Raw genomic sequence first — 25,262 nt, forward strand, 5'->3', positions numbered from 1 at the left:
CGGTCTACCATTGCAGTGAACGTAAAATGCAAGACGTAAGGCGATTTTATCAGGCGTATTATCATTTTAGTGACAAGGTGAGGCAAGATGAATTTATTCTCAGACACACAACTCAAGAAGCTCCTAAAAGACAATTAGTCGAGACAATTAGTGGACCCACTTTAGTGCAGATTTGTCAGAAGGCCTTCTTATCAATACTGGGCATAGGCAAGGACAGAATGAAAGTTGTGTGTAAGAAATCATTCACCACTGGTCTGTCACCAGAGGAGAATAGAGGTGGTGACACAAGATCTTCCAAGTATCTCAAAATACGAGAAGTTAAATTTTTCATAGAAAAACTTCAGCCAGTCAATTCTCACTATTGTCGACGCAAATCTACCAGATCATACTTGCCTACAGAACTCAGCATTCGCAAGTTATGGCAAAGTTATAATTCAGGAGCCCTACCGGAAATGAAAGTGAAGTACGATTATTTCAGGACAATTTTTGTGACTGATGTATGTTCTGAATGTCAGTTCCTCTCCCTGCAAGTTAAGTCAGCCAAACTATCACTGAAAGGTAAGTTATCTGCAATGACACACTTTCGTGTGCATAAGCTCAAAGCGGCTGCTTTTAAAACTCTGGTATAGAAAGAAGAGTCAGCAGTGGTGAAATTCTCTTTTAACTGTCAAAAGAATGTGGTTTTACCCAAGCTAACAGATCAAGCAGCATATTACTGCAGGCATTTATATTCATATTATCTTACAATTTGCAGAGGTGGGTCAAAATCCCCTCAGAACAAAGAAACATTTACGATATATAACTGGCTAGAACATGAATGCCCTAAAGGGTGCAATGAAATTGATTCTGTTTTATACTATCACTTGAACCATGCTAATTTAAGGGAGGTTGAAACTGTTGAACTGTATGCAGATGGATGCCCCGGCCAAAATAAGAATTCTGCAATGGTCGGGATGCTGTGTTATTGGTTACAGCTTGAATCTTCCAGTAACATTAAGGAAGTACATCTAACGTTTCCTGTTCTTGGACATTATTTCCTGCCACCAGATCGTGTATTCGATAGAAAAGAGAAGGTGCCGAGAAGAAATGTCATTATCCTGTTCTATTTTTTTATGTAATACGATTAAAATATTTTATGGTTTCAAAGAACATAAATAATAAAAGAACCTTGATTATAATATCAATTAATGATGAAAATTATCATCATAAAGTTCTAGCTACGTTTGCAAACCCCGCCCTTATCCACGATGACAGTTCCAAAACCCGCCCTCATCATCAGGGTGTTCAAATGTTTGGACATCCCTAAATCCTCTTCCTTGGGCATCCCTAGAATCATGTATGCTGTTGTCATCATCTCCAGAATCACTGCTATTAATTTCACCATCTTGCACATCACTAAAATCACTCTCATCTTCCAATAAACTACTTAATCTCTCAAGATATCCTGCAATGTTTTCAGTTTGATCAGCCATATCTGTTTACAATGACCACATGGCCCATGCATCTTCAGCGAGTAAATACAACAAAAATACATATCTCTTAGATTACCAACTTTACTAAACGCAATCACGAAACTTCCTTGTCACCGTCTGCTTCCAAGAATCACTACAAGATGTCACTATATGTCTGAATACATGCACGTAGTCAGTCGATTTTTTCGGCCCTGGCACTACAAAGTAAACAGAAGAGTCGAAAAATAGACTCTTGGCACTTGCAGGGTAGGGATTGCCACTATAGTTACTATTGTCCAAATAATTACCTTATACACATTGAGACTTGAATTGACATCAGTTTCCAACTCTCTTTATCCCTGATTAAGGTCTCCACTTCTTCTACGTTCCTATCAGCATTTTTAAAATCCTTTAATTGCGTTAGGAGACTATGTAGTGCATTTTCTTTTACATTTAAATCTTGTAATAATCTGATTTTAGATTTTTATATATTCACAACAGTGGTATTCAAGAGGAATGCTGGGAAATATATCTTTCCCGTAAGTAGTATTAACGTCATTAATAGTTTTAATTCTTAGTATTTAACCCATAAGCTGTACGGGGTTCATACAATATCAATATTCCTGTACCATTTAGTAATACATCACTTGTCTCCTTACAGACAGGAGTTGTTTTTACTGGTTCAGGGGCTAAATACAAATATTTGTGTCTATGGATAACCACATGAACTGTTTTATATGTATTATATCTTTTTTACAACTTTTTGGTATGGAATTGACACCTTTTAACAAACTAATTACACATTCCTTTGTTCCATGAACCATTTTCATTATGAACTCGATTTACACACTCTAGACATTTTAGTTACAAGTTTACAATTGTTTAGTTGGTTAAAGTGAGTACATAGTCTCTTTCTATTCGTACACTTACAAATGGATAATTTTGATCTCTGACTGTAGTAGGAAAAGAAGTATTTCATATAACTTAAATTTTTCTTATCACTCAGTGGCATTAACACAGTGTACACCAGCATATCTTTGTTAACAAATGCTGTAACATCCACAGTCTTATAAATCAATCGTGCTTGAGTTGTGTCCAGCTCAAATGGTAGGGTCATTCCTAACGGAAACTGTTCTTGTGACGTCTTATATGCCTTTATTATCTCAACAGGGCTCAAAATTTGCATATGTATCACCCCTGCTTGATCGTACATAATTCTTGTCTCGTTCTAAAGAAAATTGTGAATATACTCTAAATTCTGATTCAATTTTAATTCATTGGCTATTACATCATAAAAAGTACTAATCATAGATTGTAATGTAGATCTAACCACTATCATCTGTTCCTTAGCTGTTAACATGGACATCTGTTCGTTTTCTAATTCAGATATCTTCCCTAGATAAAAATCTGTCGCCCTGGTCTAAAATGCCGAATATTGATTTTTGACACAGTGCCAATGAAGTTAAATATCCCACATTTCTTACATTTTTCTGTACTCCGAGTAAACTGCTTAATTACATCTTTCAATTCTTGTGTTTTCTGTAAACAATTAATCTCTAACTGTATATCATGTTGACATGTGCGGTTTAATTCTTGTGCTGATTGATAACACAGTGTTTGTGTTTTCTGTATGTTCTGTTTAACTACTCAAAATTCATCATTTAATTTACTTACATTCATATAAGTAACTAGTTTCCAATCTACCATGGACATAGCCACATCTCCTTTATCTTTAAAACATATCCGTGGGGTTTTCTCATATGGTAATATTTGAAAATCTAATGCTTCTCCCTTGATAATTCCATATATCATTAGGTGAATGACTGTCATGACCCAAACTACTTTCCACACGGAAATCTCCATCTCGCACCTCCAAGGAAATGACCTGCAATTGAAAGAATTTCGTGCTATGCTCAGAGAGTTTGCGTTCCCATATCAATACTCAACTATGACTTCTGCAATAGTGCATCAATTAATTATTCGGCAAACTCTCTGATGGTAGAGTCATATCACCCTAAAAATATGAACACTACAATAGTGATACAAGTTCTCCGCATCTGTGATTAATGAAATTGGGCAATCAATCCTTGCATTAAATCTATACACCTGCAAGTTTGTCATGTTCACCTATAAATGATCTCTTTCTTTCAGTAGTTCTTTATAAATCAAAAATGGTTATGATGCCTCTTTGAGTTTTACTATAGAAATAATCTGACATCATCACTGCTTCTACTCTAATAAAGAAGTGAGGTCCTCACCAGGGGAGGATAGTGAGCACGCGCTCGTTTGGACTTGTGGTAGGTAGGGTTAATCTATCATTGTTCTTACTGTAGTCAATAGCACTGCACTTTCCTTCAACTAATCAACTGAGCCACCCACGCTCTTTTGGAAATGAAAAAGTGTAAGAAGGAAATATCTTGTATCTGCCTAGATAGACAGCATAAGAACAAGATGGAAAAGAAAGAATTCTTTTCTCGCCTGCTACGAGAGACAGAACTAGCCGTGGCACTATTCTGCGTGTGTATTTGTCTTTCGCTCTACATCTCCAAGTGTCTGTGTGTTGTTTGTGCCTGCCCGATGCCACACAGGCAAATAGAATCACATCTTGTCTACTACTGACATAAGGGAATTGGCTCATTCATTGAAACATCTAACCATAGAACAATGGATATATTCCATTCTCTGGACTGAACTCACTAGAGTGAATGGTATTGACTCTCGCTTTCTCTAACCTACTTCTCTACCAATAAACATCTGTAGGTTTTCACTATTGCGTATTCATATCATGCGTTCTTTCATTTACAAGCATAACCTCTTTGGATAATTTGAAAATCTGCAAGTGATGGACTGTAGTAACAAGTTTCATATTCGAGTTACAGCTTTTAACTATGTAAATGACTCTAATTTCTCTCTAACTTCTAATGGCTTTCCTATATATAACATGAAAATTGAGGATCAAACTGCGATCTCCCAGCACTGTGAAGTTACATCTGGACTGTGGCCTCACATCACACAGCCCTTTCTGACGAGTACATACAGATACATGCAATGTGTACTGTGTACTAAAATCCCTAGGCTCTTACTAAATATCCCTAGACACCTAGTACAAGAAGGAGCCAAGCTATTCTCAACTTCTCGGCCCAACTTTAATTTATAGTTTCAATCCATTTTTATGTACTTTAATTGCCTTCCCCTTTTTATTAATTCTCAAGAGACAGTTCACGCCCTCAACATTCTGTACCACATACGGACCTCTATACGGTTGGGAAAATTTGGAACTCCGTCCTCGCCGTAATGTCTCCTCACTAAGCAGTACCGGATCACCTACTTGAAAGGTTACTTCATGTTGCATTTTGTCAGACCGCTGCTTCTCTTTCTCTTTATTTTGGATTAAGGTTTTTCATGCAATCTCGCAATTTCCGTGTAACCTACGGATTAAATCTTCTACCACATTTGGGTACTCGTGGGTTACCTCGGGTCTTTTCTGCAATATACCCAGTATGTTTGCCTTCCGCCCGAATGTTAACTCCTACGGAGTAAAACCTGTGTTAGTGTGACCACACAAAAGTGGAGGTGGGTAAATGTTCATCCCAATCATGCTGATCTTTACATGTGTGTTGTCTCAAATATTCAGTGAGAGTTCTATGCACTCGTTCTATGCTTCCATTAGATTGTGGCCAGAAAGCTGCCGTATGAACTATTCCTATCCTCAAAATTTTACACAATCTTTTAAAACTCTGACTCATAAAGTTACTACCCGTATCAGTCAATATAACACACTGGAATTACAAAAATACTAATTACATTTATTACTAAAGTTCTTACTATGGTATCTTCTTCTTGATTAACCGTTGGACTTGCTATTACATATTTAGACAGCTGATCTTGACAGGTAAGTATATATCTATGCTTTCTTTCAGTTACAGGGAGAGGGGCCATCACGTCTAACACCACCTTTTCTAATACTGTACTAAGCATATCGGTAATAACCATTGGCGCTTTAATTTCTTGATCTACAATTTTATTCTTTTGACATGAAAGGTATGACAATTAGAATTAAAGGAAGGTTCAACCTTTTCAATACAAAATGTGTTGTACAGGGTGTTCACAACATATTATTTATTATATTTTTAACTTATAATGAAAGATATGAGCATACAAAAGCTTCTCCGTCCTTCATTTTCGGCCACTGGTAAACATCTTTGATTTGCGCTAGAGTTCTGGTAATGATGTAGATGTTGGTTCCCATAGGGAACCTAAAATATTTGTCTCGAATGAGTAAATTTATAATACCAATATAATGGCCCGTTATTGGACATTATAAATTTTCCAGCTAACTCATTCTTGGTTGCCTGCGTTTCGCCCGCGTGTGCTAAGTTAGGCTCGTCAGTTGGGACTTAGCACACCACCCAAGACGCAAGGCTAGTGCATACCGTGGAAGCCACTGCATAGGCTATTTGAAGCCACCAGCAGTGCCAATGCACTATGAGAGCTATGTCTCATTTCCAAAAATAGATGCCTGCCTGGCCATCAAATGATGTAGATGTTGGTTCCCATAGGGAACCTAAAATATTTGTCCCGAATGAGTAAATTTATAATACCAATATAATGGTCCGTTATTGGACATTATAAATTTTCCAGCTAACTCATTCTTGGTTGCCTGCGTTTCGCCCTCGTGTGCTAAGTTAGGCTCGTCGGTTGGGACTTAGCACACCACCCAAGACTCAAGGCTAGTGCATACCGTGGAGGCCACTGCATAGGCTATTTGAAGCCACCAGCAGTGCCAATGCACTATGAGAGCTATGTCTCATTTCCAAAAATAGATGCCTGCCTGGCCATCAAATGATGTAGATGTTGGTTCCCATAGGGAACCTAAAATATTTGTCCCGAATGAGTAAATTTATAATGACCTTCACCCACTGGCTTACCTAACCGCCGAATCGATGCGATGCGCGAGTCTTTGCCTGGCTTACCTGTCGAATCGACGGGGTAATGCAGCGTCCTGCTTTATCAATGGTAAAGGGAAGGTAGTACATTAAAAACACAACAGATGGCATTACAATCATTCTTTATATTTGAACACTTCAGCTGTATTTGAGTCATGCTTAGAGGATTAACCGCATAAATTGAAGATAGCATTGAGCTGATGTCACAGGTATTCATTGAGTAAAGATGAGCACGCGCGAGGATATTACCGAGCGAGAAGTCATAGATATTTTACTGAATAGTGATTGTGAAGAAGATTATAATATATCTGAAAGTTCTTCCTGTGAATCTAGCGATGTGGATATGTTATCTGTGCTTAGTGAAATTAGTGATAGTAATACGAGTGAAGACGCAGATGTAAATATTGCGAACGTAAATGTTCCGACTCACCGTAAGAAGAAACAGTTGATGATCTCCTTGTCTGTCTGTTAGGTCATCAGCCAGAGGCTGGTTGGATCCTCAATTAGCACCACCAAAGGTTATGTGGTTATAAGGAAACCCCAAAAACCAATGGCAGCACCAAAATGAGGCGTACTAGGCAAGATGAGTGAGGTAGTTTGCCATTGCTTTCCTCACTGTGTCAGAAAGTACTACTGCGGCACGACTGACCCTATGAGCAGCACCTTTCATAACACTCAGATGCACTAGTCATGCTCTGAATGTCATTACTCAGCACTACCCATACCTCCAGCAACTTCCATATTGTCACAGCCATGGATGTTGACTGGGACTTCAGTGGAAGATACACTTTACTCTGGCCTGTGCCAAGAGATGGATGCAAAAGTACTGTATCCATCAAGAAATGACAGCAGGCAGACGATCTCCTTAAGTTGAAGTAAATCATGATCGTTCTCAAATATGCCGGCCTCATGTCGGTAGATTTACTGGCATGTAAAAGAACTCCTGCAGGACAACTTTACGGCAGCTCAGCGTCTCCAAAACCACAAAAGTAGTTAGTGGGACGTAGAAACCATTGACATTATTATTATTATTATTATTATTATTATTATTATTATTATTATTGATGAAACTCAGGCCTGAATCGATACATAATGGCAAAAATTGCAGGAAAACTTACTTACGGTAGCTTCTGGCATTATTTTTCGGAACCTTTTCCTACTGCTTTGGTAAAGGGTGTCATCTACTTTACCAGCCACTTATCAGTTGACGGGTTTCTGCAGTAAAAGTTCTTTTCGTTTCAAAAATGTTCATTTTTAAGCTAAATTTAATTTTGGTAAGTACCGGTAGGATGTTTAATAGCAAAAACACAATAATATAAACTTATATTTATTATTAGCTCAGATAGTGAAACATTAAACAAATCAGTTTTGAGTATTTTCCAGACACACTTTTAAAATTTTACAAATACTTTTTTGGAATCTTCTCCAGTTGTTTATAAATGTACCCCTTAGCTATCATCCAAACCATTAAAAAATATTTTTTTAAAGCAACAACAGCTACACGAGTATTACTTTTGTGCATAAGCGGATATTCAACAGAAACAGTCAAAGAATATTAATACAGTGTGCAAAATACTAACTTGTCCTTTTAGTCTATGGTCCTACTCATCTTGGTACTCCTTGTCAATGTTGCACTCCACTTCCATAGTAGGCCACTAGAGGATACTCGCATAGAAAGCTTCATACCCTGTGGTATGATCAGTAATCTTCTTTACATTGATTGATACTCTTCCAGATGGGCATGGTTGCATTGTTGGGAGTTCTTTCAGATGTCTCCTTGGGTTGTATCCTGCTTCTCCTGGTTTATTTTTGTCTCTTAATTTATCATTAAGTTGGTGACTAACTGCTTCTGAAATTCTTTGTTCTTGATAACTAGTTAGGAAATCTTCTGTAACTTGTTACTGATGATTTCTTCTTTCCAACTATTTACTTGAATCAGAATTTCCTGGTCTACGTTCTTCCTTCTCCTGTTGTAGTTTCTTCTGAATTTCAGATATTTCTGTCTCAAAATCTTTACTTGCTCTCCTATTTTCACATTTGCTTTCTTGATATATTTTCCTATCCTGTTACTAATTGATTCTATACCTTCACACGCTGCCTCTCTCATGTCATCTAGACCCTTTCTCACGTTCAAGAATTCATCAAAGTAATCCTTCGATCTTTTCCTTAACTCCTCTGGTAGTATTATTCTCTCTCCTCCTTTCCTTTTTTACCTGGTTTACACAGACTCTTTCCTTTCCCTTCCTTCCCACAATTCCATGTCCATACAGCATCCTCTTCCAACTCATGTAAATCCTTCCTGGCTTTTCGTCTTTTCTTCAGGCCAGGCAGGCCTTGCACTTTTTAAATTATTTTCCTGGTAGATTCTTCCGTTTTATCCCTATTCCATACTTTCCATACTTTCTTCTTATTTTCCACTGCATCCTTTACCCTCCCAATCCACCATGGGGTGTGTACCTTTCACCCTTTCAGGTGTTCTACCACAAGCACTCTCTGCACAGCTTACAAATGCCTTCATCATGTCCCATTCCACTTCCACACTCTCCACCTCAGTTCTGCGTATGTGTTTCAATTTATATTGGAATTGTTCTTTTACTTCCATTTCTTTTAATTTCTGAACTTTTATTTTCTCTTCTCATATCTGTCATTTTCACTGTTTTTCCTATCATGTTTGCTACGACTACTCTGTGGTCTAAGAATTTGTTACATATAGTCTCCATCAAAGGCTATTTCTAGCAAGGCTGTAACATCTAACAACTGTCCATGATATACTCCTTCCACCAAGAAGTAATCAGTTACTTTGTCCTTCTGTTTCCCCATCCTTATCTTGTAATCTTTCTACTATTCTTCTTACTGAATCACATATAACCCACAATCCACATCTAACACAAAAATCCATCAACTTCTCTATCTTCCTTCCTCATTCCATATCCAAAAGGTCCAATTACTTCTACCGTTCCTGAGGAAGCGAGTTCTGCAGGCGTCAGGGAAGTTATGGAAGACCAGGAGTGGAGGGGATCTAATGAGGGTGGGGTTGAGGCTCTGGTCATGGGTGACTAAATTGTCAGGCATGTGGGGAAAGTATCTGGAGGAAACAGAACCAGGGTAGTGTGTTATCCATGCATTAGGTTAAGGCAGATGTCTAGGAAAATGGAAGGGACGGAGGAGGGTGAGGAAAAGGTGGTAATTTTCCACATTGGTATCGATAACATAAGGAAAGCAGGAATACGTACTAACGTAGGTGGGGATGTGTGGGATCTGGTTATGGCAGCATAGAAGTAGTAGTTTAAGGAAGCAGAGGTTGTTATCAGTGGGATATTGTGTAGGAGGGATACTAAATGGAGGGTGATTGGGAAGTTAAGTGAAACTATGGAATGGATATGTGGGAAATTGGGAGTCAGATTTGTAGATCCTAATGAGTGGCTGAGTAGGAGATCGGGATGTGCGCTCAGTTAGCCTGCACTTAAACCGCAATAGTACATATAAGTTAGGGGAAAACAGGGTGGACCAGGGAGCAGTGATGACAGTATAGGAAACATGAAGTCAAGTAAGGTTGACATAAAATTGTTAATGTTAAATTGTAGAAGTATTCTAAAGAAAGGAATAGATTTAGTGATTTGACAGATACATATTTACCAGATATTGTAATAGGAATTGAATGATGGCTGAGAAGCGCGATATTATGGATGCAGGAATTTTCTCATGGTACTGGAGTGTTTATCGTAGAGACAAGTTAGGAATGATAGGATGGGAGGGGGGGTATTTATACTGTTGAAACAAGAATTTGTAAGCTGCAAAGAAGTTACGGATGAGGAACATGAAATTCTAGGTGTGAGATTCATCTCTAAAGATAATAGGCAACTTGATGTTTTTGGGGTGTACAGACGTGGCAAGGCTGGTGCTGATGCAGAATTATTTGAAAGAAACATTATTGTAGCGGGTGATCTGAACTTGCCAAATGTTAGCTAGGAAGGGAAAGCAAACGACGAAAAGCATGACGAACAAATGGTGAATAAGGTATTATGGGAAGTGCAGCTGAATCAGAAAGTGATGAAACCAACTAGGGAGAAAAATATTCTAGGTATGGTGCTGATAAAACCAGTTGAGTTCTGTAGGGAAACTGAAGTGATAGATGGTGTAAGTGATCATGAAGGTGTCTTCGTCAGAATTAAAATTAAATGTGTTAGAAAGGAATGTTTTAAAAGTAGGACTATTAGGCAATACCATATGGCTGATAAGAGGGGAATGGCAAAATTTTAAAAAAGCAATTATGATCAATGGAAAATAGTAAATAAAAATGTAAACAGCCTATGGGATGGGTTTAAAGCAATTTTTGAGGAGTGTGAAAACAGATATGTACCTTTATTAGTGGTATGGAATAGTAAGGACCCATTTATAACAGGGAAATTAGATTAGAAAGAAATAGAGTTAGGAATGGTTGCAGGATTAAGGAGAGATTGAAGGAGCTTACTACAAAAAGGTATTCAGCAAAAAGTCAGCTAAGGATAACATGATGGCAAACATAATTGGCAGACATGAATTTTAAGGGGCAATGGAAGGATATGTATAGATACTTTAAGGCATAAACAGGTTCCAGGAAGGAGATTCCAGGGATCATTAGTGAACAATGGTAGTGTATATGTGAGGACTTCAGAAGGCAGAAGTATTCAGTCGTCAATGTGTAATGATAGTTGGTTATAAAGATAATGTCCTGATAGAGAAGGGGCATGAAGGTGAGGTAAAGAAAGAGAGACAGCTTTTATAGTTATGCATTTGTGCTAGTAAATACACTACATTTGTTCTGATTCTAATTTGCTTGTCTTGTCATGCTGTTTGGAAATACTGTGCGTATACAGTAATTGTATGTTGGATCCTGAACTCATACGAAAGCTTGAACATGAGTGACTTATGCCTCTCATTTACATAAATTCATACTATTGACCTTCTAAAAGTAGCAGTCTGTCACATACATCAGTGTCGTGAAGATGGAAACACGTCACTAGTTAACCGACTCTGAATGCGGGGTGATCATCGGCGCATAGGTCATAGCATTGCAGAGATTACACGCGAATTCGGGTTTCCAAGGTCAACAGTGTCGAGGGTGGATTTTCAATATGGCAGAGAGAATGTTACCACCTGCGTAAACCGTTGCACGGGAAGACCACAGGTGTTTAACGAACGGACGTGTTGTCGCCTCTGCAGAACCATTCTCTGCGCTTAGAAGACTGCTGTGAGTCAGATCACTGCCCAATTGAAGGTTGGGAGTCAGGAATCCATTTCTACCAGGATTGTAAGAAGCCAACTGCACCGCATGAACTTCACCAGCTGACAACCAACTCGAGTCCCTTTGCTGACACCTAGACACAGAGCTCGACGTGCATGGGCCCACTAACATCGGCAATGGACCATGGAACAGTGGCAGCATGTGTTATGGTCCGATGAATCCTAATTCCAGTTGAATCGAGCTGATGGGTGCGTGAGAGTGTGGCGTATGCCACATGAAGCTATGGCTGCTGTGTGTCAATAAGGTTGTGTCCAGGCGGGAGATGGCTCAGTTCTGGTCTGGGCAGCGTTCTCATGGTCGCATTTAGGCCCCATTGTCCAGCTGCAGGAAGCGCTGACAGGTGCACGTTATGTGGACATTGTTTCAGGCCATCTGCATCCCTTTCTGGCCATAGAGTACCCTGATGGGGGGGGGTGCCATGTTTTAACAGGGCAATGCGCCATGTACCACTCTGTGGTAGCACACAGGTGGTTGGATGAACACTCCAGTGAAGTTACGACCATGGATTCGTTCTCCAGATCCCCCGATCTTAATCCAATCAAGCATTTATGGGATGCTGTCAATGGTGGCATACGCTCCATGAACACCGCACCAACTACACAAGACCAATTTTGGATAGCAGTGCAAGATGTGTGGATCCAGATCCCTCCAGAACGATTCCAACACCTTGTAGAGTCAATGCCTCGCCATATTGCTGTCGTTTTGAGGGCTCATGGAGGAGCAACTCATTAACATCACATTCGGTGTCTTTGCGTGACTTTTGGCCACTCATTGTAAATTAACTGAGTTAAAGTAGAAAATAGATGGCTGCAAATATCATAAATTTAATTCCTGGTGATGTTATTTAATGAAATTATTCTCATTAGAGACTATGTAGTTTGTTTTATACAATAAAAGAACGTTTATTTTATTACTGTTGACCAACTGTGTACAGTGTATCACATAGGACTAATGATAAATCGTCCCTTTGTTAATTGTTATTAATATAGCCTTTACTCAAAGTTTCATTGTAGAAGTCACTTAATGACTGTTGCTGTAAAGTATTGGATGATTGTGTATGGATCTTAGAACCTCCAATTGTAATGATGTTGGATTCATGTTTACTACTACAGTAGGGTATGTCAAATGATTGCCTTGGGCATGCTGTGGATAGGCAATAATTTCTGTCAGTAATGCAGTCTTTTAATACTTCCTATTAAATTAGAACACTTGTTGTTGAGTCATCAGTCCATAGACTGGTTTGATGCAGCCTTCCATGCCACCCTATCCTGTGCTAACCTTTTCATTTCTACGTAACTATTGCATCCTACATCTGCTCTAATCTGTTTGTCATATTCATACCTTGGTCTACCCCTACCGTTCTTGCCACCTACACTTCCTTCAAAAACCAACTGAACAAGTCCTGGGTGTCTTAAGATGTGTCCTATCATTCTATCTCTTCTTCTCGTCAAATGTAGCCAAATCGATCTCCTCTCACCAATTCGATTCAGTATCTCTTCATTCTTGATTCGATCTATCCATCTCACCTTCAGCATTCTTCTGTAACACCACATTTCAAAAGCTTCTATTCTCTTTCTTTCTGAGCTAGTTATCGTCCATGTTTCACTTCCATACAATGCCACGCTCCACACAAAAGTCTTCAAAAACATCTTTCTAATTCCGATATCAATGTTTGAAGTGAGCAAATTTCTTTTCTTAAGAAAGCTCTTCCTTGCTTGTGCTAGTCCGCATTTTATGTCCTCCTTACTTCTGCCATCGTTGGTTATTTTACTACCCAAGTAACAATATTCATCTACTTCCTTTAAGACTTCGTTTCCTAATCTGATATTTCCTACATCACCTGCCTTCGTTCGACTGCACTCCATTACTTTTGTTTTGGACTTATTTATTTTCATCTTGTACTCCTTACCTAAGACTTCATCCATACCATTCAGCAACTTCTCGAGATCTTCTGCAGTCTCAGATAAAATAACAATATCATCGGCAAATCTCAAGGTTTTTATTTCCTCTCCTTGGACTGTGATTCCCTTTCCAAATTTCTCTTTGATTTCCTTTACTGCCTGTTCTATGTAAACATTGAAAAGGAGAGGGGACAAACTGCAGCCTTGCCTCACTCCTTTCTGGATTGCTGCTTCTTTTTCAAAGCCCTCGATTCTTATCACTGCAGACTGATTTTTATACAGGTTGTAGATAATTCTTCGTTCTTGGTATCTGATCCCTATCATCTTCAGAATCATAAATAGCCTGGTCCAATCAACATTATCGAATGCCTTTTCTAGATCTACGAATGCCATGTACGTGGGCTTGTCCTTCTTGATTCGATCCTCTAAGATCAGACGTAAAGTCAGGATTGCTTCACGTGTTCCTACATTTCTTCTGAAGCCAAATTGATCTTCCCCCAACTCAGCTTCAACTTGTTTTTCCATTCTTCTGTAAATAATACGTGTTAAAATTTTGCAGGCATGAGATACTAAACTAATAGTGCGGTAGTTTTCACACCTGTCAGCACCGGCTTTCTTGGGAAAAGGTATAACAACATTCTGCCGAAAATCGGATGGGACTTCTCCTGTCTCATACATCTTGCACACTAAATGAAATAACCTTACCATGCTGGTTTCTCCTAAGGCAGTCAGTAATTCAGAGGGAATATCATCAATTCCAGGTGCCTTGTTCCTATTTAGGTCACTCACAGCTCTGTCAAACTCTGACCTCAAAATTGGGTCTCCCATTTCATCAGCATCAACAGCCTCTTCATGTTCCAGAAAGAAATTATCTACATCGTTACCTTGATACAACTGTTGGATATGCTCCTGCCATCTTTCTGCTTTGTCTTCTTTCCCTAGAAGTGGCTTTCCATCTGAGCTCTTAATATTCATGCACCTAGATTTCCTTTCTCCAAATGTTTCCTTGATTTTCCTGTATGCAGCATCTACCTTTCCCAGGACCATACAGCCTTCGACATCCTTGCACTTCTCCTTCAGCCATTCTTCCTTAGCTACCTTGCACTTTCTATCCACTTCATTTTTTAATCGCCTGTATTCTTTTCTGCCCTCTTCATTTCTAGCATTCTTGTATTTTTGTCGTTCATCAATCAGGTCTAGTATCTCCTGAGTTATCCACTGATTCTTAGTTGATCTTTTCTTCCTTCCTAACATTTCTTCAGCAGCCCTACTGACTTCATTTTTCATGACTCTCCACTCTTCCTCTACTGTGTTTCCTTCGGCCTTTTCATTTAGTCCTTGTGCAACATGTTCCTTGAAACAATCCATCACACTCTTTTCTTTCAACTTGTCTAGATCCCATCTTTTTGCATTCTTTCCTTTCTTCAATTTCTTCAACTTCAGATGGCATTTCATGACCAACAAGTTGTGGTCAGAGTCCACGTCTGCTCCTGGGAAAGTTTTGCAATCCAACACCTGGTTTCTGAATCTCTGCCTAATCATAATGAAGTCTATTTGATACCTTCCAGTGTCTCCAGGTCTCGTCCACGTATACAGCCGTCGTTTGTGGTGTTTGAACCAAGTATTGGCGAGGACTAAATTATGGTTAGTGCCAAATTCAACCAGCCGACTTCCTCTTTCGTTCCTTTGTCCCAATCCAAATTCTCCTACTGTGCTACCTTCTCTTCCTTGGCCTACCACTGCGTTCCAGTCTCCCATCACAATTAGATTCTCGTCACCTTTGACATATTGCATTAAATCTTCTATCTCCTCATATATTCTTTCAATTTCTTCATCATCCGCTGAACTAGTAGGCATATAGACCTGCACTATTGTGGTGGGCATGGGTTTGGTGTCTATCTTGGCGACAATAATTCTTTCACTATGCTGGTCGTAGTAGCTTATCCGCTGCCCTATTTTCCTATTCATTATTAAACCAACTCCTGCATTACCCCTGTTTGATTTCGTGTTGATAATTCGATACTCACCTGACCAAAAATCCTGTTCTTCCTGCCAACGTACTTCACTTATACCAACTACATCTAACTTTAGCCTATCCATCTCCCTTTTCAGATTCTCTAACCTACCACAACGATTCAAACTTCTAACATTCCACGCTCCGACTCGCAGAATGTCAGTATCCATCTTCCTGATGATCGCCCCCTCTCGTGTAGTCCCCACCCGGAGATCCGAATGGGGGACTAGTTTACCTCCGGAATATTTTACCCGGGAGGAAGCCATCATCAGTACATCATTCATACAGAGAGAGCTGCATGTCCTCGGGAGGTGGTTACGGCTGTAGTTTCCCGTTGCTTTCAGCCGTGTAGCAGTATCAACACAGCTAAGCCATGTTGAGTATTATTACAAGGCCGTATCAGTCAATCATCTAGACTGCCGCCCTTGCAACTACCGAAAGGCTGCTACCCCCCTTTCGATGAACCATTCGTTAGTCTGGTCTCTCAACAGATACCCATCCGATATGGTTGCACCTGCGGCTCGGCTATCTGCATCATTGGGACACGCAAGCCTCCCCACCGCGGCAAGGTCACATGGTTCACTTATTAATTTAAAACCAAATGTATTTATTTCACATTACACATGATCATAGTATTCCTTTTGAAGTTCGTTGCCTTCCCTACCCCCTACCCTGTATTTACTCCATGGGTTCCACCTCTATGAACGTCTCAGCATAATCCTACATTGGGTGTCTGTATGTTTTACCATGAGAATAAAACTATTAGATATTTCTGTAATTATATAAATAAAAGTGAGAGAGATTCTGTTATCATACCATAACTGAATAATAATGCCTTTGCTGGTGAGACCTAGTATTTACAGTGCACTGTTTCTTCTGGTATGGGCTAGGGCAATTTTGTTACTTTTCTTACTTTCATTGATCTGTCTGTGTCATGCTTGGCTTTGACAAATATGTAAGTGACTGAGGTATATGCGATGCTAGTGATGCCATTCCTTATGCAGCCAGTCCCTGTTATGAATGATTGATCATAGTTGCATTTCAGTGGGCTTGGCAGACTGATATGTAAGAGCAACTTCTGGCTCAGTGAGGGAGGCAAGGGAAATTACCTTGCTCCTCATTTCCCTAGTATCCCTCTTCAGTGATGCTTGGGCCATCTGTGACAGCTAATGGTGGAGCTATTGAGGATCCAAACAACCTTTGGTCTGAGGACTAGAGATACACATACGAGTCTCTGTTAATTTAAGGAAATTAACAAACTAAGTAACAAATCAATTCATTCATTCATTCATTCATTCATTCATCTTTGATTAAGTCTCTGTTAATTTCCTCATCTGTGTGAATTAACTTCTTTTAAACCAACTTGTTCCCACACTCTTCTCCAGTCTATTCTCACTAGACTACATAAATTAAATGAAAAGTGCACCTTTTTAGTCTAGTTCTGTATTTAATTTCATTCTTGAGAAAGGTAATTTTGAGACATACATGTGCCAAGTTTTTATCCATTTTCCTTTATGTATTTTTACAATGCCAATTTCAATTCATCTCGGTATGTTTAAATATCTTAAAAATCCTTCATCCACTCATATTTTGTCTTCATATAGTTTTAAAAAATATACTGTGATATGTTTTCTTTTGTGATAGGTACATATCTGCAGCTCAGGACCTGGTAATGCATTCTCGTGGGAAATTGGTGGATGAAAGTTGGCGTTCTGAGGGAAGAGCAGCAACCATTGATGACATATCAGTATTTGTTATACCCCTTAATCCTTATAAAGAAGAATTCTTACTGTGGAAGCAACAATATGATGCCATTCGTGGTATTTATGATAGCGGTAGTGATACTGCAGATCCATATGGTAAATTATTACTAAAACCATCACCCTCTACGAGAGGGAGAAGTAGAAGGTCCAGCAAGTCATATACTACTTGTGGGCTTCCTGCGGTACAGAAAAGAGACAGTACTCCTACCAGTGGGTTATCTGATACTACCTTGAAATTTCCAGAGAGGAAATCAGAGAGTGAATGTGTTGAGGATTCAGCAGTAGGTGACTTCAGTGGTGCGTGGCAAATTATTGGTGAGACTATTACCTCTGATATTGAAACTTTGAATATTTCAGACAGTTCCTCAAGTGTTGCTGGTTATGAACAGACTGTGAAATCTGATAGTGGATTTGTTTGCACAAAAAGCAAGGAATCTGTATGTGATGAACATTGACAACAGCATTGGTGAAATATCACCATAGAGTGCTACTTCTTTCTTTTGTTAAAGGAGTAAGCCTTGAGAGGGCCAAAAATATTGAAAATTTCTTATTACTATATATTGAACTGCACTGGCAGACAAAAAAAAAGTGGATCACATTAAGGGCCGCCTCACACTAGGTGACCAGAATCGGCTACAGGGTAGCTCAGGTGAATTCCGTGTCGCCATGCGGTAGCCAGCCGCGCTACTCAGCCGCCTTCCTCGGCCTAGTGACAGTTTTTATAACGAGTTCTCAGGCAGAGTAGTGTCCCTTGCTGCTCTTATTATTGTCGAGAAGAAAGAATGAAAGCTTCGTAGGTTTCATTCACAATCTATGATGAAAGATCGTTTGGAAAAAGGACTTTTCTATAAACTATCCCATGATTTATGTGATAATGGTACCAAGTTTTTATATAGTAACCGGTACTTCACTTTTCTCTGTAGACTACTGAGAAGACGGTACTATAGTTGTTCGTACTGCCTCATTTTGAAAATTGTTGATTGATTCCCTTCATTTTAAAAGTAAAATCGAGAATGCTCCCAACAAGGTGCCTTAAATATTGTTCTCTCCACAACTTAATAATATATTTCCTGCCTGCCCTTGTATTGGCAAAATCTTCTCCATTAATTTTCTATTCTGCCTAACTTTTTCCCAATCAATTGAGATCAGCATCTGACCCAATTTTACGGAGCAATGTATTTACTATTGCGTGTAGTGTGTATAGACGAACTAAAGCACCCAGTCCCCGAGGCAGTGGCATTAACCATACTAAAATCCCCGACCGAGCAAACGGCCGCACGGTTTGTGCCACGGAGCTATCATCTTGCGTTCCGGAGATGGTGAGTTCGAACTCCACTATAGAGAGTCCTGAAGGAGGTTATCCATGGTTTCACATTTTCACACCAGGCAAGTGCTAGGGCTGTACTTTAATTCAGGGCACAGTCGCTTCCTTCCCACTCGTATCCCTTTCCTGTACCCTCATCACCATTAGACATGTGTCGGTGCTACGTAAAGCAAATTGTAAGAAAATCCCTGTCTCGTTCAGGAATCGAACCCAGGACCCTCTGGACCGAAGGTGCTGAGCATACAGCCAAACAAGTCGGACAGCAAAATCTCAGTTATAATGAACATTTAATAAAAGTGTTGTCGCTTATATTTGTAATATTTTAATTACAAAGCTCATTCCTTTCCTGGGATGTTCTTCCTTTAAAGTCGCTGAAAAACTGTGGCATTACTTCATACCATGTATTTCTCTTTTCAACTTCATTACTATAGCCTATTCGTCACAGTTTTAAGTTCCAGATGGACGCTGCTCAGTTTATATAATTAAATCATTCACACTGAATGTAATATATTTATTTAGTACAGTTTGTAATATTCTGAAACTGAATACACAACGGGAAGGGACTTGAAATTCACAATGACACTGAAGGGTGTTTTGAATGGAACGCAAAGAGGACGAGTAGCTGGGCTACACAGTCGCCTAGTGTGAAGACTCCAATACAAAACAATGGTTCACCAGCTGTCGCCAGCCGGGGTTGCGGAATTTGCCTTGGCGACCGGTAGCGGGAGTGAGCTACTGCAAGGTCAGTTGCCGGGCTTCTTTCTGTAGCTCGGCTACTGAGTTGTCCAGTGTGAAGAGCTCCATTTAAAACAATGTTTCACAAACACGGGCGGCTGGTCACCGATACCAGTCGCCTAGTGTGAAGCGGTCCTAAGAATGAAAACTGCATTTTCTTAAGGCTTGCTTTTTTTTTCTTCATACCGGGCGAGTTGGCCATGCGGTTAGGGGGGCACAGCTGTGAGCTTGCATCCAGGAGATAGTGGGTTCGAATCCCACTGTCGGCAGCCCTGAAGATGGTTTTCCGTGGTTTCTCATTTTCACACCAGGCAAAAAAAAAAAAAAAAAAGTAACATTGACCACAGCTCCACAGTCCAATACTGATCTTGACACACAAACTGTAATCAAGCTGCTCTGTGCTTGTGGGTAAGCTGTGAACCAGTTGCAGGTCTTCTTGAGGTCAAATTGGCTTCTTGGAGTCGTTGTCTTACAGGCCTCGCAGTTACAGTGACATTTCTTACTGCCTCAAGTAGATTTCTGGCTTGGATGGCCAGAAACCTATCATCCCTAGCAGATGTAGACCTCTGACAACCTGATTCAGGTCATCTGTGGTAGATACCAAGTTCACGAAATCATCTTGGAACAAGCTGGACGCTTCCGTATGATGCACTGATGGTTTTAGTCGCATAACGAGTGCTGGGTCCATCATCCACCAATAGCACTGCTCTTGCAGCATCTTCTGGGCTAACAGACATCTTAACTTATCAAATGTGAAAGAGAAATGGAATGAAAATGTTCATTTGTGACAGATATTGTGTTACACACTGATAATCCATCAACAGCTTCAGTCCCAGTATCGTAAAACTTTGAAAGTGTTATTGCTAGTCGGTGCAATAAAATTGAGTGTCTAGCACTTAGGGATGAAAAGTAGCCTTTTAAGTTTATTTACAATCTCTAAACATCATATTCCTCTCCAAAACTGCAGAATACACATCATAAGGTGCTGTAGTGTAAAACGTACTGTAATTAATGAAAAAATTCCCACCAATAATTGGTGTTTAGCTATTAAGATTTTGTTTTTGAAAGTAATCCACTTTCTTTGTCTGTCAGTGTATAATATTTCCATAGAGTGTTACTTCTTTTGTTACGGAGAAGTATTTGACTGTGATGACTTTAGTTCTTAACTATTAGTTTAGCACAATCTGTACTAACACATTTCATACAATCACAATTTTCATTATGTTTGATTGAAAATTATTTGAATTCTTTGTCTACAAGGAATTCAGCAATATTTATGTTTGTACTTCATGCATTTTTTCAGGAAACCCAGGTGGGAAACAGTACTGAATGTGTTTAAATGTAATGTGATGTATGAAAAGAAGTGCAGATTAATTCCTAGAGAAGCAATGAGCAATACTTACAATTTGTTGAACTTGACTTCCAGAATGTATGTTAGTGGTATATTCTAATTATTGTTATGTATAAATACTTTTTCAGAGAGTCATTGATAAATATTTATTTTATAGTTTCTTCACAATGTTCTCTGAATACATTCCTTTTGTTATCTGCTGGTACATGGGAAGAAAATTGCAATTATTAAGTTGAAGGGAAGAATCTCCAAAAGGGGATTACTACTTCAAAGTCCCTAATCTTTCTTGATAAACATCATAAATATGTGACTGTGTTAAAGAAAGTAATTGGCTGGGAAATGGATCTTGCTGAAACACATTAATCAGTTGTATGAGAGTAGGATAACTAGTCTTTCTGTGTATCTGTTTTTGTTTCAGTAAGTTGTTTTCCCTTCTGTGTGCCTACTTTCCATTCAAGCATACAGTTTTCTTAAAAATCATTCCTTCTATCTTACTAAAATGTTTGTTGTTTTTATTTAATTAGACATTCTCAACTTGAACTTTAATTTCTTTGACCCTGTTTTAGATTTTACATATCAGTCTTTTAGCTGTTTTTTGCTAGGTTTCATTATGTGTCTAGCTTTCCTTTTAACAGTACAAGTATACAGTGGTAGCTCATGGCCTAGGAGAAGAATTACACAATTTCACTTGATAAGGAATGATAATTTTAATTTAAAAAGCATTTGGTGAGTAGGGAATTAACAGCACTTCTGTGACTTGTGTGGACATGGATTGCAATGTATTCAACTTTCATTAATTAATTGATTGCTTGTAGAGACTTAATTAGATTGAGAAGGAAGATTTTCCTTAACTTATTCAAGTTGTATTCAATAACTATAAGCAGAGTATTTGAAATAAGAACAAGTCGCACAGTGTTTTTCCTTTTAGTAAGATTGTCGTTGCCATGTGTAGGCTGAGTTCAGCAGTGGTGATGCAATCATACAACAGAACTTTAAGCTATTTTGTGAAGATTATGTACTTATGATATGAAAGGAGATTCTAAAATTGTGAAGAGCCACGAGAAATTTCTGCTTATTGTGAAGGATGCCTAAAGGGATTTTTTAAAAACTATTTAAAGTATTTTCCAAATGATGAACCAAATCCTCTAATTTTTCTTCATTAGGAACTCTATCCTGTCTGTTCAGTTTCCTAGGCTGAATACTTCCCATAGCCTGAAATTTATGATGAATATGGTTTGTTGGATGACCTGGAATTTTTAAACCAGGGAATCTTTCTTGAAATCATATTTGGACTTGACTGGCTGACAGAGTTAACACACATGAATCAAATTTGAGCCTTAATACACTTAATGGTTTAATATAAAAATAGAACAGTACACAAATTACAGATGTGACTTTCGATAGGTACTCACTAGTGACGCCAAGACATATGAATCAAATTTGAGCCTTAATACACTCCATAGTTTAATATAAAAATAGAACCGTACACAAATTACAAATGCATTTTTCGATAGGTACTCACCTGTGGTAAATGAACGGTAAATGATAAGTTCTTGTAGATCAAATGTCTGTTTTTTACTTAGAAAGCAATACATGGTTTGACAGTTTAGTAATACACTGTTGCTGTTAACGAGGAAAGTACTCCCACCTGTGACAGCTGTGTGATTGATCAGAATTTTTTTCCAGGCCATAAAAACAATTTCTTTATGGGAATCTGACAGTTGTGATAAATACAAGAGTGAGAATTGATCAGTAATTTTTTCCAGATCACCTTCATTATGTTGTACTCATGTTTGCTTTAACATGAGAATTCCTATCACCAAGATTTTATTATTAAAATATACAAGTCGGCTAGTTAGTAGAGCACAATGTGGAAGTGAAATGTTGCCACCATATAGAACGGTGGTAGATGTTTGAAATTACTTTGCATGTGTTGTGGTTCTGCTATTGTTTTACAGTAGATCACTGATAGAATGTATCCTCTGCTGTTCAAGTATAATTCAGTTTTAATTTCTAAGGAATAATCTGTTTTTCTAGCAAAGTTGTTCTGGAAGTGAAAAATCAGTTCTTTTTTCTCTGGGTGGAAATTGCATCAGGTCAAAAAAATAGTGCATTACCATCACTATGACCTAGAAATTGAACATCAGTGTAAAGAGCATCAGAATGCAAGACAAATAAAATGCTTTATATGTTCAAGATATAATTCTAGCAAATATGTTATGAAATTTCATGACAAGAAGTGAAGACATTGTTTATGGACCAGTACGAAAACAATTTCTCTATGGGAATCTGACTGTTGTGGTAAATAGAAGAGTGAAAATTGATTCTGTGGAGAAATACCTGTGTTTACTTCTTTTGCTATGCATATTTTGACTAAATATGGAAGACTATATATGGAAGACAAAAGAATGGTTATGTAACATTTTTTCAAAATTGATCGTATTCTATTTTTTTTTTTTCAAATAATAGATTATCTTTTAATCCTGCAACCAGGCCGTGAACTACAACTGAAAGTGTTATTCCATTTGTATTGACCACAAGTGTTTATTTGTAGTATATATATATAAAATTGAAACTTTCCTTGCAGACGGAAGATGGTATTAAAGAAAAACATGAAATGTTTTGGCACAAATGTTTCTTGTTTTGTTATTCTTCCTGGTTTACTTCCCAATAGATCTGGTACATACCGCTTTTTTTTTTTTTTTTTTTTTTTACAGTAGTAGTGAAATATATAAGCTCCAAATTGATGCAGTTTCACACAGTAAAGCCTAGCACCAAACGTATGACTTTATTTTCATGTGCTGGAGAACTGTTAAGTTCATCTTGGGATTGTTTTGATTATTTTGTAGATATTCTTTCTTTCTTATAACTTTTAAGTTTGTGTCAATTACCAGTGTTAAACTCTCTTTAACACTTTGGAGAAGGCATATTTGAATATTCTACCCTCCAGAAATTTCAGGACTTTTAATGGCTTTTGAAATTTTTTCAATGCTAGGGAAAGCAGTGATTGTAACAACTTTTGGAGTATTTAGGAAAATCACACTTTCCTGTACCCAAAAATGAGTTTTATCATAATAGTGAAGCAATTTTTAAATATAAATTTATGAGGGTAATAAATATGTTCTACAAACAAACAAATTCTAATGCAGCTATGAATGCCAGTTAGGTTAATATTTTGAAATTTGATATGTATTGAAGACAAGGAGAAGTACAAGATGGCAGCAGGTCGACATGTAGTGTTCCAAGTGCTCCGTATTTCCTTATTGTTTATAGTGGTTAAACGCATCACATGTGGATGTAACAAAGTGATCCTTAACGGTGGGGTGTTCAGTGAGTGTCCTAGTGGTTCAATCCTCCAAGAGAACTTGCTAATTGTGAAAAATTGTAAAATATCGTGCTTAACATGGTGCGCTAGTGAAAATGTGTACATGACCGCTGGTACTGGCAGTGCGCTTCAAGCGAGGTGCAGGGTTGCCAGACCACCCTCATCAACATTTCACCTCATTCTCCTGAGCATAGCTGCGTGTGGAGATGTAGAAACAAATCCAGGATCTCCAAACAGAAATGTAACATTGAATGTCATATTTGCTGTTCTAAGGGCCGCATCAATCAGCTGTACAAGAAGTGTGTGTCGTGCGAAATGTCCACACACAACACCTGCGCTAAAATCTCTCCATCTGATTACCATAAAATTAAACTGGCTTGTCGTCTTGGCAGTGCTGGGAGTGTTGTCTCCCTGTACCATCGGACTCGTTCTTCGAAGTGCCAGACAAAGTAAATTATGTAAATAACTCTGTAAATAGTAATGACTTGGTTACCAGTGTACAGGCTCCCAAAACATCACCATTCTCTCATTTAATGCCCGTAGTATAATGGGTTATAGGAAACAGCAGGAGATAAGAGCATCACGGGCCTGTATCGAACCATCAATTGGAAGTGTCTGTGAAACATGGTTGAGCAGTGCTACTTGTGACGGTGAAGTATTTCCGCAACCATACTTGGTCTTCAGGAAGGATAGACCCTGGACGTCTGGAGGGGGTGTTCTCCTGGCTATACGATCGGAACTACAACCAATCCGACTAGGATACTTGGAGACTGACAGTGAAGCTCTATGGGTGAAGGCGACATGTAGGGGCAACAAATTCTTGATAGATAGCATATATCGGGCTCCGAAATCCAAGCCCTGTATAAATGAAGGATTGCTGGAATCTCTAAGACGAATGAAACTCATTCAGCACAAGTACAATGCCGTCTACCTCACAGGCGACTTTAACCTGGACATAATATGGACCTGTGATTCCGCTCCCATCCCTGGAAATCCATTGGCAGGCACATTCCTAACAGTGTTCTACGATCTCTTTCTAAAACAGCTTGTTTTAGAAGCAACATGTATCACCCAAACATCCCGTTCTATATTGGATCTGTTTCTCACCAATCATCCTTCTTCAGTATCTCGAGTTGAAGTCATACCCGGCTTCAGGGATCACCGCGCC

General features: G+C 38.7%; 1 protein-coding gene across 2 annotated transcripts in view; it reads left to right on the top strand.

The window, feature by feature from the left end:
• The window catches only part of LOC136864221 (protein phosphatase 1H), a 177,948-nt gene extending 154,556 nt beyond the window's left edge, over window positions 1–23,392 (top strand). For both annotated transcript variants that reach the window (XM_067140940.2, XM_067140941.2), the window contains one exon: window positions 17,241–23,392. In XM_067140940.2, the coding sequence (XP_066997041.1) occupies window positions 17,241–17,814 (574 nt within the window). In that variant the 3' untranslated portion in view covers window positions 17,815–23,392. The remainder of the gene's footprint in view (window positions 1–17,240) is intronic.
• Window positions 23,393–25,262: the final 1,870 nt, after the last annotated feature.

The sequence above is a fragment of the Anabrus simplex genome, chromosome 2, assembly GCF_040414725.1.
Source record: "Anabrus simplex isolate iqAnaSimp1 chromosome 2, ASM4041472v1, whole genome shotgun sequence".
Taxonomy (NCBI): Eukaryota; Metazoa; Arthropoda; class Insecta; order Orthoptera; family Tettigoniidae; genus Anabrus; species Anabrus simplex.